The sequence below is a fragment of the Chenopodium quinoa genome, unplaced genomic scaffold (genome assembly GCF_001683475.1).
Source record: "Chenopodium quinoa cultivar QQ74 unplaced genomic scaffold, ASM168347v1, whole genome shotgun sequence".
NCBI classification, from domain to species: Eukaryota; Viridiplantae; Streptophyta; class Magnoliopsida; order Caryophyllales; family Amaranthaceae; genus Chenopodium; species Chenopodium quinoa.
Window position 1 is genome coordinate 1,027,846 of NW_018743893.1, and position 20,542 is coordinate 1,048,387.

At 34.8% G+C, this 20,542-nt stretch overlaps 1 protein-coding gene and 1 pseudogene across 1 annotated transcript; both read right to left on the reverse strand.

Annotated features, from left to right (window-relative positions):
* Positions 1-2,255: 2,255 nt before the first annotated feature.
* Positions 2,256-9,864, reverse strand: LOC110686690 (protease Do-like 9). The gene is made up of 10 exons (XM_021863295.1): positions 9,373-9,864; positions 8,524-8,801; positions 8,079-8,278; positions 7,812-7,992; positions 7,475-7,666; positions 5,936-6,168; positions 5,070-5,153; positions 3,067-3,117; positions 2,777-2,881; positions 2,256-2,641 (listed from the first exon to the last, which is right to left on the reverse strand). The coding sequence occupies exons 1-10, from the start codon at positions 9,375-9,377 to the stop codon at positions 2,543-2,545; spliced, it is 1,428 nt and encodes a 475-aa protein (XP_021718987.1). The 5' UTR covers positions 9,378-9,864; the 3' UTR covers positions 2,256-2,542.
* A 5,193-nt stretch (positions 9,865-15,057) lies between these two features.
* On the reverse strand, positions 15,058-19,751 carry LOC110686616 (annotated as a pseudogene).
* Positions 19,752-20,542: the final 791 nt, after the last annotated feature.

Genomic DNA, 20,542 nt, shown 5'->3' on the forward strand with positions numbered 1-20,542 from the left:
CTAGTGATATTGGGGGAGTTCTTTCGGTTTGACCTTATATCAAAAATTTAGTTGTTGGCATCATTAATGAGGAAAGATACATAAGCAAATATTTTTAGGGACATAAATGTCCACACACTATTCTTAGAAGTTCATAAAAGAGAGGCATTTAACTATAATAAGGGCTAATAAGTAATTAAACATTTTAAAGGGTATAACTGTCCAAACACTATTCCTAAGAATTATCTCATTAAGACCATTCTCAGCAGTGAGGAGAAAAAAAACCTCTCAATCTCTCTCTACCCACTTTCTCACTCTTCCCATACAATTTCTCTCATTAAATGTTTTTTTCACCACAGCAATGAGGAGAAAAAAAACCTCTCATCACTTTTTTTTTTTTTTTCTGATTCAATGAAATGCTTAAAAGAAACCACCCAACCAATGCATGGTAGTGGGCCCTCAACCAATGCATGGGACGCGTGTCATCGAATGGAGGAAGCTGCATGCATTTTGGCTGAGCTTAATCAGGACATGCGTACAGTAGTGGGCCCTCCTCCTCCCACTATTCATCTTCAAAAACAACAAAAGCAGTGGGGGCCACATGTTACTGTTCATCACCAAAAGCCCTCAACTCTTGAGGGTTTTTATTTTCACTCATCGGTGAGTGTTTTTTCACTCACTGATGTAGTGTTCGGATTTTTTTTTTACACCCTTATTTTTACTCGTGAGGGCTTTTCTCCTCACTGCTGGGAGTGCTCTAAGGTAAGGATTACTTGTGAAATATAAAAACAACACATTTGATTAATGTATCTAGCTACTAAATATGTGTCATAACTGTCATTAACAAAATAAGATAATATCTAAAATCTCGATAATAGATTAATAGTGGACGTTAAAATAATTAAAAGGAAAGTAACTTGTCATATCTAAAGGATCTGGTGTACAAAATACATAAATCCAAGGTTTTCTTTAATTAAGCATATATAGACAAATAAACAAAAAGTAGGTTTTGATACAACAAATAATAAATACGCGTTAAAGATCTAATTCTATATTCCTTCAATATAGATCTAATACCTTTTTCACATTAATTACACAAAATTTAATTTAATTGGAATATGGAGTAACAATTTTCAGTAAAAGTATGGAGTAGTATGTTTTGACCATTAAAGTTGAATGAGTTCTATTAAGTACATAAATTCGGATTATCGGATGGACTAATTGATAAACGAAACCAAAAGAGACTAGTAATAAATGCCAAAAGTTAAAACTTAGCAAAACTAGCTATCATTGAAGTTTGAAGTTTTAACATTAGCAAAACAAATTAAACAACATACCTATATCACATTCAATTCCAATGGCTAGGACACTGGCCAAGTACTTGGTATCAGACCCACGTTTCTTAAGCTTAACTTGAGTGTAGTAGTCAACTGAATGAGCATTCGTTAAAACTCTCCTCCCTCCTTCAATGATAAACCCACTGCTTGTGGATTACACTGTCTCTGCCTTTGCCAAGGAAGCGAAAAATTCAGCTTTGTATGCATACAAAACACCTTCACCACTGCGTCCATCACCAACCGGTTATCACCACTGCAATTCTTCTCCAACGTCATAGGAAGATTGTGTTAGGATTGCTGTTTTGTTTGTACAAGTTGTTACTACAACATATATCCTTGAGGGTCTTATATACTGATTAAGTTGTAGTTGCTGCATTGTGCTATGGTCTCGTGGGAAGAGAGTTGACCAAAAGCAAGAAATAGTACAACGACGAGTACAGTTTGTGTCTTAATGTTTAAGAAATAGTACAATCCTTTATGCTTACTATGTCAACGTTTTCACATCAATTGGCAGTGTAGAAACACTTGGTCAGTATAGGAAAGTAAGCATAGATTAGGCCACCTTGTCCTTGTGCACCAAGGCTCCTCAATGAAATTTCGTAGCAACTTTGTGAGATTTCGAGTTTTTAACCCTTTAGTTGGTTTGTTTAAGTAAAATAGATATACTATGGTTTTCCTTCATATCATTTGAAATACTACACTATCATCATCAACCAATCACCAATTCACCATAGCTTTATACTGTACTCTATAATCGCATACCTGGGTACATCAAAATAGATGATCGAGTGTTTCTACATTCGCCAATTAGGCAATCAAAATTTATCAGTCAAGCTTTGCCAATATCAAATGACCTCGAAATTGTATGAACAAAGGATAATTGTTTCTCTCAACAATTTGAGTAAGCAAAAAAATGATGCAGATAATAGAAAAAGGAAATAAAGGATGACAAATCCAAGCATTTTCACTCTCAAAAAAGGTGAATCAATCAGCTTTCGTACAATACATATGTAAAATACAAACTTGACTACTACCCTGTATTTAAATTGGTTGCACATAAAATAGTAGTTACAATGGAGCACACATTACTGACCTACAAAAAAGCACACAATTGTAAATTTGTGATGACTCGTGATGTAGGCGTGTAAACTGAATCCTTGCAGACAGGTAAAAAAGTATACAACTGCAAAACAACTATGTATGGTATGCGAGCTTCAGACTTCAGCTTATGTTTTAAGATCATCAGACATTGCAGAAGGAATGCTGTGCGTCGCCAGAATATCTGCAGTAGCAGCTTTAGCAGCCTCAGTCCGAAGAATAACTACCTGCCATAAGAAACAAAACAATCAATTGCAAACTGCGGTCAGTTATGATGCATCCAATTCCCAAATGTGTCCATGCTTATATTTATAATCACATATGTAATGCTAGAGAAAGCTTATAAAAGAGAAAAAACAGACCACGTTGAAAATTAGATCGAACTTTAAATATTCATCGTTGCAGGACTCCACCATATTTACCAAGCTTTTCAAGTTCTTCACAGGGTTACCATTGACAGCATGAACCTAACAGGAAAGCAGAAAAAAATATGTTGCATTGATGAGCCAACTTTCAGAGAGGAATGAAATCAGCACAAGCTCACAGCTGAAGAATGTGGCAGAGTGAGGAACATCACAGGAACATATAACATAGACCACCCCAGAAACAAAAGATACTTCTAAGTAAGTTTAAATGAGAAGCTAATACATACCTGGACATTAGCAAGACCTTCATATCCGATGTTAATGTCAGCCACAAGAACCTACATAAACGGTGACTAAAAGATAAGGTATATATATGCAATCTGCAACTCGACACATTTTGTCATGAGGGAAATGTTGCAACTTAAGCATATCCAATAATGAGAAAAGACAGCATAATTAGGACCATCAATGTGAAATGACAAGTGAGAAGTTGCATATCAGTGCTTCCTCAGATGTGCATTTCTTTAGCTTGTCTCGCTTGCAAATCCTTTGATTTCAACTTAAAAGCCATACATAGTATCTTCCATGTAATAAACTTAATAATAATCAATCAATCAATCAAATCAAAACCTTAATCCCATAAATGGGGTCGGCTACATGAACCAAAAATGATTATTCCGTTTAGTCGTCCACAAAAATCTTCCTCCTCCATCCCTTACGATCCAATACCTCATCCTCATGCAACTCCATATACTTCATATCCTTCCTAACTCCTTCCAACCAAGTCATTTTCGGTCTCCCTCTTCCTCGTTTAACCCCTCCATAATCCCACCCTTCCACTCTTCGTACCGGTGCACCCTCGGGTCTCCGTCTTACATGCCCAAGCCAACGCAAACTATTTTCCCTCGGTTTGTCTACAATGCCTGCCACACCTACTTTCTTGCGAATAACCTCATTTCTGATTTTATCTCTTAAAGTGATCCCACACATCCACCTTAACATGCGCATTTCTGTAACCTCCATCTTTTTAATGTGCTCCTTCTTAGAAGCCCAACATTCTGTACCATAGAGCAATACTGGTCTAATGGCAGTCCTGTAGAATTTTCCCTTCAACTGTAAGGGAATGCTTCGGTCACATAACACTCCCGTGGCCGCTCTCCATTTAAGCCACCCTGACTTAATCTTGTATTCCTGTGAGCCACGTCTTGATCAATGTCCCCATTTTGTAAGATAATAATATAAACTTTCAAGCCAATATGAGCCGAGCTAAAAAAATCTGGGAATTTAAATGGCACCGATAGCTGGTAAACATGTGAAGCAGATAATCAGGAGTGTGATTCTCGGGTAGTCATCTAAGAGTTTAAGCAGGGGTCTCGATGAAAGCCCAGGCAAGTCTTGTGGTGCCTGCCTCAGCCAACACAAATGTAATAGACTAGTCTAGAGGGAGAACAATGTATTGCAACATAATTAGTAGCTCAGGGAATAAGTTGAGTAGAGCAGTAATTAAAGTAGAGGGGCGAAAAAGGAAGTTGGATATCTATATATAGAGGAGATCAGTGAGAGTGAAAATAATCAGAATTTTGTTATGAGAAATTTACATTGCATCAGATTGTTGTTGAGAGTGTCCAGCAACTCAAAGCCCAATTTCATGATTTAAAGGCAATTACAGTCAATCATCCAATTTCCCCAAATTCTCTTCTTCCATAATTCTCTAATTCTATTATTTATTTATTTTTTTATAATTATAGTTGATATACTGTACCACGACCTATTTCCCAAAATTAGTTGCTACAATTTCCTTCTAGTGGTGACCCAAATAAGTTGCATATCACATCTGGTAAAAGCTATTCTCTACTATCTCTCTAAAGTTGGAACCCACACTTAAAATTTTCAATACTTTGTTATTTACACAAAAAAGTATGCCAAACCAAATGTTGCAACATATTAGGACGAAGCTAAGAGTAGAAAATAGAAATGCTGAATAATAAACTAAAAAAAAGATAGTTAAGTATAGAGTTGATGCAAAAAATCATCAACAAAATTGTATACAATCCCTGAACATGCTAAGCAAATACAGAACAAAAGCTAAATTAAGAACAATTTTTTTGCATAGTTTCATCCTCATTGATCTCCTTTCTAAATACCTTCAAGTGCTTCTATACATACAAGTCATAAGCCAAGGATTTCAAGTCAATTAATTCTAATATAACCAAAACACAAATATGTTCATGCAGTCATGTTAAATTGTTTATTCTTAATCAGGGTGGTGTCCAGGAGGAAGATACTAAACCTGAGATATAACAACAAGATCTTCATCTTCTGATTGTGCCATCGAAAATTGAAGTTTGTGCATAAGATCGACATTTACATCATTCTGAAATTAAAACAAAAAGAAACAAACAAACAAACTGTGATCAATTCATACAACCATAAAATTTAATATCAGAGTACAGATAAAAGATTTCCATCAAATGTAATCTCTACATCTACAGACAGTGGGGAGGTAGAGGGGAAGAGTGACATGGAATAACTTAACTTGGCCAATCAACATAGCAATGTATGTTTGTGAAATATCAGTTATCTAGTTAAACAATTAAAGTTTGGGTTAATTTCCAGCAAGAACTGTATCAACAATTTAGCAGACATAATGTCCAGCTCAATCAGCAGTAGTAACATATCAGAAAACCACAAGCTTCCAAAAGGCCCATAAATATTATTCACATCCTAATTAGTACTGCCTTACTGCAGCAGCTGCCAGTCATGAGCAAATTACAAAAATATAAAACTTAGACAAAGGCACCTATTGCCAATATAGATCAGCAAGTTTGAGAAGGGATTAAAGGTTCAAGTCATACAGTTCAGATTTTGACTAACAACTTAATTTAGGTCCAAAAAAAAAAAAAAAAAATCAGAATCATAAGAGTGATATGACAATAAATATCAATCCAAATTCTATGGCAACAACTAGTGTTCCATAATAATTATTTTTAAGCAACTATCAAATGTGTCCACCATCAATTAGTCACATGATTATCATGAGACAGTGAACAAGTATGCATATTAATTTGTTACACACACACACACACACACACACACACACACACACACACACACAGAGAGAGAGAGAGAGAGAGAGAGAGAGAGAGAGAGAGAGACCTCTGATTGGAGATATGGGACCGATACGACAGTGAAAACAAATCCAGCGAGTATGTAATATGATGGAGGTCCATCCTTAATACACACTGGAATGAGCTTCTTGGGAATACCAAGTCTGATAGTAAATTCATGCAGCACTGAATCACGCAGTACCTTAATATTGGCATTATCTCCAGGATACTTCTGTGATAGAAGGTAACTAAAACCTATACGCTCTCCATGCCTGAAAGGAACTACAAAAGGATAGCCATAGGGTTTATTGTGGATGCAATTTTGCATATGCAATTCATTATTAAAAGTGAAATATTTCATGTAATGTCGAAATTCGATAGTAAAAACAAAAATAATAGTTGGTTCAACCAATCCAATCATTGTTTTAAATGCATAATTTGGACTTCGTTCTTTTAGCAATATACTTTTTGAAGGTTAAGATAACTATATCAAAATGACAGCAGCAGATTACAGAGCAGGCATCGTGGTCAAAACAAAGACCAAAAACATCCAGCCAAGGAAATGTTTGTTTCTGACTTTGAAATTGCAGAAACAAAATCAAACATTTGCAGTTTACAAAGATCAAACTTCAAAGATATAAGATAAAAAATACATAAGACCAAATATGTATGGGCTGTGCAAACTACAAATTCCATGAAGAAAAAAATACATAATGTTTGGTTATGTCAACTCCATGGAAAGTTTAGTTGCCCCTGTTGGCCCTATCAAACAATTTGTTCCCATGTATATAGGAAGTTGATTGTTTCAGGGGAGTTACATGAGAGAAACTAGAAGGCCTCAAATCATCAAACTCAAAAAACACTTGTAGACCAGACATGTCATCATCAGACAGGAGTTGATCAGGGAAAAAAAAGATTTTATACTACACACTTTCCAAGAACAAGAGTTTCCTAGCATAAGGGAACAATGGCAGTTGAAGTAAACAATCTAAGAAAGATACTTTACACCTTAATACCAGCCTTAAAATGATGAATGCATTGTATTTTGACGCTTTATAATTTGTATGGTTAAATTCTCCTTTGATCTAAACAAATGAATAAGCAGGCATGTCAGACTTAAATTATTAGAGGAAGACTAGATTTATTAAAATAAAAATAGCAAGGAATTGAAGGAAACGAAAGAGTGTTATCAATATAGTGCAACAATCGTCAAAACCATATACTAAAAAAAATCTAGAGGCATGAGTATAAGCATGCGACTGATGGATCCAGGGAGGTGCAAAAATGCAAAGGGCTGGATAGATGCTGTAAGAGCGAATGAGCATCAACATTACATTGACTCTTCGTATCAAATAAGTGGTTTTGTTAGATTATATTACAAGTATGTGGGCACTTAAGCAACTACAAAATATGTTTGGTTAAATAAAAGGTAAAGCCTAACATTAACAGATACTTGAAGCAAGTAAATTGAACACAGTGAGCAAAAGCATCTATTAAGAACATGTATGCAACAGTTCAAAGAATATAATGTTGACATGAATCCAGAAAGGGTGAAGGGGAGAGCATAACATTTTTAAAAATTAATTACCTGTTCCATCATTTCCAATATCAACCCCATCAAAACTAAGGATAACATCTAATGGCTTCAAAATCTCGGAATCAGGAGCAGTAGCTTCAACTCGGTTAACAAGTACACCCTTTTGATCAGATCTCATGCCCATTGCTATGCGTAAGTCGGGATTCTCCATCGGTTGCCAATGAAACCCAAGAATTGGGAACCCTGAGAAGAATTCATATCTTGCATTAGATAAGACATAAAAGACATGAGAATAAACCAAAATGAAGTTACTTCAACAGCTATCAGGTGATTTTGAAAGATGAGCACAACAAAATCAAAATGACCAAATTTGTCAGCTGAACCATACCTGTATATGCTCTATTCCTCTCATAATCCTGAATAAAGTGATCAATTACAGGTGTAGGAATAACATAACCAATATTTTCAGCATCTCCTTGTTTCATTGACTGAAATGCAATGCCTACACAATTCCCTTTGTCGCTGAAGGCTGGACCACCAGAATTTCCAGCGTTTATGGCAGCATCTACCTGCAACAGCATCAATGAAAAATTAATCAGTGAAATGAGATCAGGACCAAAGTCAAAAATGAAAACAAGAATCCCGTATGAATAACCTGCAAGCCCAGTAGCTCAGACTCCCCATGAGCATAAGAGAGGATCTCCCTGCGTGAGACAACTCCACTGGTCACAGATATAGTATCCCCTCCTATTGGGTAGCCCACAACAGCAACAGCATCTTGAAGAGCTGGCAATTTGCCAAACTCCACTGGTGAAACACCTTCCCAGAATTCATCATCTTCGACTGTAAGCAAAGCTGCAAAACCACAAGCAACCCAAACCCATTATACACAGTTGAAATTTGAAAAAGCACCTGAAGAATTTTAAACTCAGTCAGCTACAACAGTCAACACTACTCAATAACAGCAAGAAATCTAAGCCATTCGTAAAGCATTCTCTCAAAGAATTTGCAGGTTAGAGCTACCAATGCATCAAAAACAAATATCAAACCAAATTTATCATCAAAGCAGTTCCAAAAAGTTGAAAACACAACTATCATACCGATATCACACTCAGTCCCAACAGCAAGTACAGTGGCCAAGTACTTGATATCAGAACCGCGCTTCTTGAGCTTAACTTGAGTGTAGTGTGCCACAGAATGTGCATTTGTCAAAACCCTCCTCCCTGCAATGACAAATCCACTACTGGAGGTGCTACACTGCCTCCTCCTCTGCCACGGAAGGGAATAATTCGGTACTGAACGAACACAAAATACCTTCACCACGGCATCCATCAATGGCACAACTGGCACCGGTTTTTGACCAGCATTGCCATTCATACTGTTTTTAAAAAAGTTCGACATTACACAATACGAAAACTACACGGAATAATCACTTTTGGTTCATGCAGCCGATCCACTTATGGGATTAAGGTTTTGATTGATTGATTACACAATACGAAAACTAAAACCACAAGGGTCGGATACAATTCCGGAAAAGGAATGGTTAATTGATAAGGCGTCTACTTTTTCGAGAAGCTTGCTTTGTTTTCTGATGGTAATCACCCATTTCTGGGTAGTTATATAGTAGAATTGGGTGGCAATTGAGCCGCGAATTAATCAATATAATAACAAATTAACAAAGCATATCATCACAAAAAGCGGGGTTTAAAAGTGTTTAATTTCAACGTCGACTCTAATCTTTTCTTTCACCGAATTAAAAATTACTGTATTAGATTATTTAAAGACTAAATTTTTAAATACCCACCATATCAATTTGACAAAACGGGTATTTCATACAAAATAAAACCAAAAGTGGAAATAAAAATTGCAATTTTGAAGTCAAATAGCGGCATAATTACATAACAGACAATAATTAAAGCAGATTTATGTTAAAATTTAAGAAGAATTACCACATTTTTGAGGTAAGAGATAAGAAGCTTCATCTTTGCTGGGGTTGAGCAAAAATAACGTCACCTTCCAATTCAAGCCGACTTCATTGCGTCATTCAATATTATACAAAAGGAAGTGGATGAAGTGAAAGGAAGGAAGAAGAACAGAAAGGAAGAGAAGGGAAACGAAGGTAGAGGTGACCGTTTACCGGGCCAAAAGTAGTTTAAAAAAAATTAAAAAAAAAAAAAATGTCCACGTGATCGGGTTGGGTCGGGTCAAGACTAAGGCCAAATATGTTTGTTCAACTAGAGGTGAGGTTTGACCCAAATATAGGGTGGGTTAGGGCAATCTAAAAATCACCTTTTTAGTTAAAAACCCGAGTTCGATCCAAAAAGCTTGCTTTGACCTAATAAGTCCGCTACTTTTTTACAAATTTGAATATGACAATTGATGTGTAAGGCTCGGTCTGAATTTTTTATCACCTCTATCCAAAACCTGAAAAAATAAGACTAAACTTTTAGGAATGGGCCAAAAAAATATAACTGAATATTTGAAAGTGTCACCATTAGACTTTGGTCCTATCTTAAGTGAAGACAACTTGAGAGTTGAGAGTAACCTCACGAAGGTTGGTTGTTGATTAGCTTTATTAGTTTTTCTGTGGTTGAGTTTGAATTCTGTTATAGATGAAATGCTTTGATACTTGATCTTACAACCTTTTGTGTTGGAAAGTAGGAATCTTACCATAAATTCAAGATAGAACACATACAAAGAACTAGAAGAAATGTATGTCAATCGTAAACTGCATTTAGTTGTGATAGATGTCTCTCACATATTACTGCTATCATCTATATTATGTGATTTTGGAGTAAGCTTAGAAGAGGAGCGAAAAAGAAACCTTATTAAACTTTAGATTGAACTTCAAAAATTCATTGTTGCAAGACTCTACCATATTTGCCAAAAATTTTAAGTCCTTCACAGGGTTACCATTGACGTACACAAAGAGCTTAATAGGATCACAACAAATTCCAAAATAAAAAAACAGTTGTTTACTTCACCCACCTTTTAGAGAAGAATGAAACCAGCACAGTCACACAGACGCACATATGAAGAAATGTGGTACAATGAGGAACTTTACATGAACAATTGCATAAACCACCCTAGAAACCTAAGGCCTTGAAACCAACCCGAAGTGACCTGATTCGAAACCTGACCTCGTCCAAAGTAGAGTTGACCCATTTCGATCTAATACTTGAAGTAACCCGACTCGATTTACCTTATTCAAAAGTTATTTGATACCCAAAGCAACTCAACCCTATTTAAACCTGATGTGACTCGAATCGATATTGCTCGATAACCCATATAATGACCCTAACCAATATTACCTAAAACCTGAATCAGTTTCAACTCAAACTAATTGACCCAAACAAATCTAAATAGAACGCAACTCGTATTAATTCTCTTAAACTCCCTTCATTCCCATTTAATTGACACATTAAAATGGGCACGGAGTTTAAGAAATAGTTGAGTGTGGGTAGTTTGATTGAATTGTTTATTGTAAAGTGAATTTAGTGGAATGTTATTTTATTCATAAAAATAAGGAAAAATTCATGGGAATAATCCCACCTTTGGGCCATTCATTTTTAATAATCCCACCTTTGAGTTATTTTTTAATAATCCGACCTTTACCCCCCATTCTTTTTTAATGGTCCCGGGTGACCAGTAACCGGTTGAAGAGGTAATTTTTTTTTAAAAGCTTAATTTACACGTGTCGTTACTTAATTGGTCAAAAATTAGAAAAAAAAAAATCAGGAAACTTCCTTTCTCCTACCATCTTTCTCCTACCTCCCTCCTACCATCTTCCTCCTACTTTCTGATCTCTCCTCCTTCCTACCATCTTCCTCCATTACCACCACCCAAAGCTCACCCCCTTCTTTCTTCCTCCTCCCTCAACCACGCCCCTTCCCCCCAAAAGACCTGTCGCCCCCCTTTCCCACAACCACCTTGCTGCCCCTCCCCTTCCCCGTAGCTACCTTGCCCCTCAACCCCCATCCCGGAACCCTTGTTCACCTTTGAGGGTGGGGAGTTCAGTTCGGCCGTTTCCCTGGTGGTGGTTGTGATGGAGTGATCATGGAGGAAGAGAGAGGAAAGAGAGAAGCAGGAGGGGAAGGGTGGCTGTTTTTTTTTTTTTACCAATCACAGGCCGCTACGTGTCATGTAACCTGTTATAACAAGTTACATAAACGGTTGGGACCATTAAAAAAGAATGGGGGCTAAAGGTCGGATTACTAAAAAAACATCTCAAAGGTGGGATTATTAAAAACGAATGGCCCAAAGATGGGATTATTCCCATGAATTTTTCCTAAAAATAACACATGGGTCATTGTCTTGTGAAGTTAGTGAAATGTTTGAGTGGGAGTGGAGGTTATTTTAATATAAACCTTAAAATTGGTGGGTCATTGTGTAAGGTTGAAAACAATTAAATATTAGTTGGTTTTTGCCATTTTTAGTAATGTATCAATTATTTAATAAATTACAAAAAAAGAAAGTGTGTCAATTATTTAGGAACGAAGGGAGTACATTTTATATTCTGTAATATGTAAGTGTAATCTAATATATATAAATAAAGTAGGCATTTTTGGAGAGCATTCGAAGCGCCATGTAAGCAAAGGTATTATTTTAACCAATAAAAAAAATCAGATTTCTATTTTATTTTAGATTTAAAAAATTCACTCGCCACCTAGATAAAAGTGACGAATTAGATTTGATATGTCTCCAATTTTAATGCCACGTAGATTAAAATCCACGAATTAAATTATTTTCATGAAAAAAATAAAGTAAAAATCCAATGATATAGATAAACTACCTGTTCTCCAAAAAGATATTATTAATTAAACCACTATATAAACTACATGTTCTCCAAAAAGATATTATTAATTAAACCACTATACAATCTTAAAAGTATTGAGGTTACTGGCCACGAATATAATTATTTTCATGAAAAAAAAAGTAAAAATCTAATGATATAGATAAACTACATGTTCTCCAAAAAGATATTAGTAATTAAACCACTATACTATCTAAAAACTATCTTGATGAGGATACTAGCATATTATTGAAATATCTTTGATTAAAATGTTATATGATAAATAAACACCCACTACATATAAATTATATGACACAAAACACAAATAATATCTTACACACTATTCGTAACCCAAAAAAGTAAATTAAAAATACTTATAATCATATGACAAAACATATCTACCATTATAAGATAAAATTTGATGGTGTTTACGATAAGAAATAAAAATTGTTCGTTAATTAATTAAATTAAAATTTGTCATACCTATCATTATAAATTGACGCATCATACGACACCAACAAAATTTCATATCAATACAAAACCAAGTCAAATAAATGTTGTGTTAGTAATTTTGTGTCAGTTTCTAATTTAATCAGAGAATTAAATTCGAGCAAAAATAATTGAAAATTCAAGGTACGAGTTTCTCGCATGTTTGATGTACTAAACTTTTGCAAACAAGATAGCTTAATAAATTTGGATATGGTCCTATTGGACCAGGAGGTATTTCTTATAAAATATTTACCTCTATTAAATTTTTTTTGAAACCTCTTTAGTTTTTATTGTAATTAATTAACTTAATTTCTTATTTTAAAATACAGAGTATTACATTCATGCCTCAATTAAATCCACTTTGTTCAACCCTTTTGTTCGAAATTGATTGAAGGAAAAATTTACACCATTAGATACTTTTATCGCGTTGTCCGTGACAATAAAATAATGATTCAATCTTTTCAAACTACTGTTGTCCGAGCAATTGGGGATGATGAAAAAATTCCAATGCATAGATTTGATTTTATACAATTACATTCTTTAGGTCAATGTCACAACAAAAAATCACTTCCTGGTAAATGTATTGGTTTATTTTATCTATTGTATAGAAGATAAATGGTATGCATGTTTTTTTTTTATTATTTTTAAATAATTCTTCTTACATATATTTATTTTATATGTATCTAATATTTTTTTGTTTTTAGGTTTTTTGTTTTTAGGGGGAAACGAGTTCAAATTAAGCTTTGGAATAAAGTTTTTGTTGAGTTTACGAAACGGAAAACCCAACTAATTGATTTCATCAAACCTTTTCCTATTATAGTTACGTCAACGATGGTGAAAGAGTTTAATGGTAATTTAAGTTTATTATTGTTTATTATTTTACTTACTTATTATTTTTATTTATCTAGCTATTTATTTATTATTATTACTTAATATACATGTACTTTTAATCTAACCTCTTCGTCATCAACCAAAATCTATAAAAATGTAGAAGTTCAGGTCTTAAAAGACATTTGGAAGTATGATTTCTATCTTTCAAAATTCTTTTTTTGGTACATAGCGTATGCTTTTTATCGGTAAATTGATGTTACTGCTACATATAGAAGACACTACTAACACTATTGTTTGAAGATATAATCAAATCTGTTTGTTGCTTTTGGGGGTCCATTATGCAAGCTTCCAAGTCCATCGACTCTTATAATTTATATTTTTTAATAATTTTTTGTTTTTTTAGTGAAAAATCGGAAAATAGTACTATTGGGAAACTTGAAATACAAGGTACTTCGATGGACTCAGAAGAAATTATCTCTAAGAAGATTGATATCTCAACTCTTATGAATCACATCCAAAAAACTGTTGAAAAGTATTATATTAAAAATACTATTTTTATAATTTTGAAGTATTATTTAATAATTAGATTTATATCGTACAAAATTTATTTGTATTTAATGAATTCTATATAAATTATAGTAAAAAAAATATTAAACTTTTGTAATTTTGTCTGAAATTTATTAAATAATATAAATCAAATAATTAAAAATCTTAGATGAAAAAACTGTGCATCGCACGGGTTTCAGTCTAGTAGTTATATATTTTGAGTATTCTTTTTCATTGATCACCCTAAGCTCAGAATGACCCAATCTAATAATTTTAAATCTAAAATACTAACTAGACCTGCAATGGCCCAATTTGAACTTGTCCCAAAGTTTAGATTACAAACTCAACTTGACCTGAAATGAGCCAATTCAAACTTGACTCGAAGTCTCGACTTGAAACTAGACCCTACCTGAAATGACTTTAATCAAACTTGACCGAAAGTCTCAACCCGAAACTTGATCTAACCTGATTACTTGTTAACCTAAACATACCCTAAACTCAAATTAACCCGACTCAAACACGACTCAAAGGCACAATGGACCCTAAATAACCCACCAAAACGAACTACACAGTTGCCAAGTCTAAGTAATTAATGTAGATGCCCATTTACTACTAAGTTGGAGTTCTTCGGAGGGAATTTTTCCTCCACAACTCTATTTAATCCTTTTGTTTATTTATTTATTTATTTTACAAAATCATTAACTGACCTAGAAACTTCATTATTACTTAAACAAAATATATTACAATCACCACTAATTTCAAAAAATGAGCATGACTCGGAAATTATCTAGTAGCTTTCTACTCTGTAATTGTGTACCTATATTTACATACAAAAAAGGTATGTCAAAAGGGATGATCAAGTACTTCTGTATTCACCAATCAAACTATCACCATGTATCGGTCATTCGGTTATGTTTTGCTGTCAAATGAAGTTGAAATCATATGAACGGATGATAATTGTTTCACTAAACAGCATGTAAAAGAAAAGGGAAACAATTAGGGATGACAAATCCAAGCATTTTCACTCTCAAAAAAGGTAAATTAATTAACTAAATTACAATATATACATAAAAAATACATATTTGATTACTACCCCTATTATAATTTGGCTGCACATCAAACAGTAGTAAAAATGGAGCACACATTTTTTATGAGTGATACTCATGATGGAGGCGTGTAAGCTGAACTCTTGCAGACTGCTGTGTACTAAGTATTTGATAGGGCGTAAATTTGTTCACGATAAACAGGTAAAAGAGTATACAACTGTAAAACACCTATGTATGAAAAGCGAGCTTCAGACTTCAGTTTATGTTTTAAGATCATCAGACATTGCAGAAGGAATGCCATGTGTCGCCAGAATATCTGCAGTAGCAGCTTTAGCAGTCTCTGTCCGAAGAACAACTACCTGCCATAAGAAATACAATGATCAATTGCAAACTGCTTTCAGGTGTGAGGCCTCCCTCCCAAATGGGTTCATGCTTATATCTATAATCACACAAGTAATTCCAGAGAGAGCTTAAAAGAGCGAAAAAGAGACCTTATGAACTCCAGATCGAACTTCAAGAATTCATCGCTGCAGGACTCCACCATACTTAACAAGCTCTTTAAGTTCTTCACAGGGTTACCATTGACAGCAAGAACCTAACAAGAAGGCAGCAAAATTAAAAAGTTGCATACATCACCCACCTTTCAGAGAGGAATGAAGCCAGCACAGGCTCACAAGCTCACAGCTGAAGAAATGAGGTAGAGCGAGGAACTTCACTTGACCAATTACATAGACCCCGCAGAAAAATAAGGTACTTCTAAGTAAGCTATAATGGAATTCTAATACATACCTGGACATTAGCAAGATCTTCATATCCGATGTTGATGTCAGCCACAAGAACCTATATAAAAGGAGAATAAAAGATAAGGTATACATATGCAATCCACAACTCGACACAGTTTGTCAAGAATGAAAACTTAAGCAAGTGATGAGAAGTTGAAAATGACTGCAAATCATTGCTTCCTCAAATGTGCATTTTTCTAGGTTGTCTCACTTGCAAATCCTTTGATTTCAACTTAAACGCCATACATACTCGCATAGTATCTTCCATTTTAATAAACTTAAAATAAACCATCTATATAAAGATGATGGAGTTAAGGAGGACGATACTAAACCTGAGATATAACAAGAAGCTCTTCATCTTTTGAATGTGCCATTGAATAGTGAAGTTTGTACAGAAGCTCGACAGGAACAGCAGCCGGAGTAGAATACTGTTATTAGTTCATACAGCAAAAATATTTAATATTCGAGTACAGACAAAAGATTTACATCAAATGCAGTCTCTAAAGACTATGAGGAAGTAGAGGGGGAAGAAGTAAACTATTGAAACTAAGAAAACAGAATTAGACCTCTGATTGGAGATATGGGACCGAGACGACAGTAAAAACAAATCCGGCGAGTATGTAATATGATGGAGGTCCATCTTCAATAGATACTGGAATGAGCTTCTTGTGAGTACCAAGTTTGATGTTAAATTCGTGCATCACTGAATCACGAAGTATTTTAACTATGGCATTATCTCCAGTATACTTCTGGGATACAAGGTAACTAAAACCTATACGCTCTCCATGCCTGAAAGGAACTACAAAAGGATAGACATAGGATAAATTGTGGATACAATGTTGCATAAGCCATTCACTATAATAATTGTAAACTTTCAAGTAAAGTCAAGATTTGATGTTATAAACATAATAATAATCAGTTCAACCTATCCAAGCAATGTTTTTAACGCATGATTTGGACTTTGTTCTTTAAGTAAACTAGTTATCGCAGGTCAAGATAAAGTTTTTAAAATGTTAGCAGCAGATTACAGAAGCAGGAATCGTAGTCATAATAAGGACAAAAAACATTCAGCTTACGAAATGTTTGTTTCTGACTTTGACATTGAAGTAACAAACTTAAACTTTGTGCTTTATAAAGATCCACACCAATCAAACGTCAAAGGTGATATAAGATATGTAAGACCTAAATTATATGGGACCAACTAGCTGTGCAAACTTCAACATCCATAATGTTTGGTTATGCCATCTTCATCGAATGTTTAGTTGCCTCTGTTGGCCCTGTCAATTAGTTTGTTTCCATAATTATAGGAACTCAATTACATAAGAGGAGCTACATGTGAAAAACTAATAGGCCACCAAACATTAAAAACTCTAAATACACTTAGAGCAGACATTTCATCATCAAACCAGAGTTGATCACAAAATATGGTTAAAAAACACAAACTTTTTTAATGACAAGAATAAGATTATCCTAGCACAAGGGAAACAAAGCGCAGTACCAAATAAGTCACTGAATTCTGTTTATTTACACTATTTTCCCAGATTACTCGAGAGAGGGGAACAACTGCATATGAAGTAAACAATCTAAGAAAGATACATTACACCTTAACAATGACATCCATATGTAGTATCTCCTAAAAACAGGTCAAAAAACGATGAATAGATTGCCATCTATTGCTTTACAACATGTACGGTTAGAAGTCTTCTTTGATCTTAAAAACTGAATAACCAGGCATGTGGCATGTCAAACTTTAATTATTTTAAGAGGAAGAATAGAATTTAATAAAAAGTGCAGTAGGTGAGATATTGAAGGATACGAAAGAGAGTCATCATATAAAATAAGGTACAAAGTGCAACAATCATCAAAACTATAAGGACATCTTGAGGTGTGAGCTGAGCATAGAATTATTGAGCCAGCATGCAACTTGGATGGATCCAGGGAAGTACAAAATGCAAAGGACTAAATAAATCCTGTAAAAGTGAATGAGCATCAATATTACATTGACTCTTCATAGCACCTAAGTGGTTGTGTTAAATTATATTACAAGTATATGGAAACTAAGGTAACTTCAAGTAGGATAACACGTGAGTTTCAACAAATGGTAAAGCCCAACATCTTGACATATATTTAAGCAAGTAAATTAAACAAGGTGAGCAACTGAGCATATTTTAGGAATATGTATGCAACAACACACAACACTAAAATTGACATGAACCTACAAAGGATCAACAGGAGAGAAAGACAGTTATAAAACTTAGTTACCTGTTCCATCATTTCCAATATCAACCCCATCAAAGCTCAGGATAACATCTGATGACTCCAAAACCCCGGATTCAGGAGCATTAGCTTCAACTCGTGTAACAAGTATACCCTTTTGATCAGGTTTCATGCCCATTGATATGCGTAAGTCAGGATTCTCCATCTTTTGCCACTCAAACCCAAGAATTGGAAACCCTGAGAAGAATATAGATAAGACATAATCAGACATGAGAATAAACCAAAATGAAGTTACTTCAACAATTGTCGGGTGTGTTTGGAAAATCAGAGCAACAAAATTGAAAGGCCAAACTTGTCAGCTGAACCATACCTGTATATGTTTTATTCCTCTCATAATCTTGAATAAAGTGATCAATGACAGGTGTAGGAATAACATAACCAATATTCTCGGCGTCTTCCTGTTTCATTGACTGAAATGCAATGCCTACACAATTGCCTTTGTCACAGAAGGCTGGACCACCAGAATTTCCAGAGTTTATGGCAGCATCCACCTGAAACAGCATCATTGCAAAAGAGATAAGTAAAATGAGATCAAGGACAAAGTTAACCCCCATGAAAACAAGAATTCTGTATGAATAACCTGCAAGCCTAGTAGCTCAGATCCCCCATGAGCGTAAGAGAGGATCTCCCTGCGTGAGACAACTCCTCTGGTCACAGATATAGTATCTCCTCCTATAGGGTAGCCCATAACAGTCACGGCGTCTTGAAGAGCAGGCAATTCACCAAACTCCACTGGTGAAACACCTTCCCAGAATTCATCATCTTTGACCGTAAGCAAAGCTGCAACACCACATGCAAACCAAACCCATTATACACAATCGATATTTAAAAAAAAAAAATCTGAAGGAATTGAACTTATTGCAGTCAGCTACAACAGTTAACACTACTCAATAGCAGCAAGAAATTTAAGCCATTCGCAAATCAATCTCACTAAAAATTTAGAGCTGGAAATGGATACAAAAGAATCCACCTAAATTATTATAGTTTATCTTAGCACTAGTCATGAGTACTCCTTTAGCCCACAAAGATTCAGATTAACACTCTTAACAAAGCCATTAAAAAACGTGAAAAAAAAAATATGTAAAAAAAAAAAAACCAATAAAGATCTTCAAGGCAGTTTTAGATATCCAATTGATTGAAAGATAAACTATGATACCAATATCACACTCAGTCCCAACAGCAAGTACGGTGGCGAAGTACTTAGTATCAGAACCCCGCTTCTTGAGCTTAACTTGAGTGTAGTGTGCCATTGAATGAGCATTTGTCAAAACCCTCCTCCCTGCAATGACAAATCCACTACTTAAGGAACTACACTGCCTCTTCCTCTGTCACGGAAGAGAATAATTTGGCTTTGAACTAACACAAAAGACCTTCACCACAGCGTCCATCAATGGCACAACACGCGATGAAACTACCTTTGGATTGTGACCACCATTGCAATTCATCTCCATAGAGAATGGGGTCTTGTCCAAACTGTTGTCGTATAGGCCCGGCATTAGACAACACGAAAATCAACGTTACGAATACAGTTCGTATAGAAGTCTAAGGCGTCTAGGATTTCTAAGAGGTTGCTTTGGTTTGTGATGGTAGCCACCCAATTCTGAGTAATAATATACTAAAAATTTTGCTGAGTGGGTGGGTGAAATTGGATGAATATAATAAGTCTTAGTCTTTTCATATTCATAAAAATGTATGAACAATTGAACACCACATAAAATTCCAAAAAATATGAACAAATTCACACTTTCATGACACTTCCAGAACACGACTATTTCCTGTTCTTCACCTTGACTTGAATTTTAATGGAGTATTAAATGACTTGTTAAGAAGAACCCAGACCCCAAATTATAATTAAAACCACATAATCAAACAAATTAGGGTTTTAAAAAAGAAATAATACCGAAAGTGGAAAAAAAATCAAGCATTTTGGAATGAAATTGCAGTATGACAACATACAAATGACAGTTGCAGCAGAATTATATCAAAAATTAGGAAGAAATACTGTACCAAGTTTCTGGACATGAGATAAGAGTAGGAAAGCATCATCTTTGTTGATGTTGAACAACAATGGCGTCACCTCCAATTTAAGCAGACTTCATGATAGCCAGCTAAAAGGGAACAGGAACTTCCCCTGAAAAATTTCCCGGGACATTTAAAAATTAACCCCAATTGACCCAATGTGGAGGGGTGGATAGGGTTGGACGATAAATTTCAAGAACCAAAACCGTTTCCGAACCCAAATCCGAATCCGAAAACAAAAAATTTCACGAATTGATTCAGGTAACCAAACCGAAATAATAAGGTTAGACCGCTATAATTATCCTATTCGTATATTTAAAAGAATTATGGAATAGAA

Bases quoted from the DNA above. Each gene is read 5' to 3' on its own strand.
- LOC110686690 (XM_021863295.1), bottom strand. The intron at 7,667-7,811 runs GTATGGTTCAGC...AATTCTTCTCAG, and splicing joins GAGGAATAGAGCATATACAG to GGTTCCCAATTCTTGGGTTT. The intron at 3,118-5,069 runs GTTTAGTATCTT...CCGTTTATGTAG, and splicing joins ATCTTGTTGTTATATCTCAG to GTTCTTGTGGCTGACATTAA.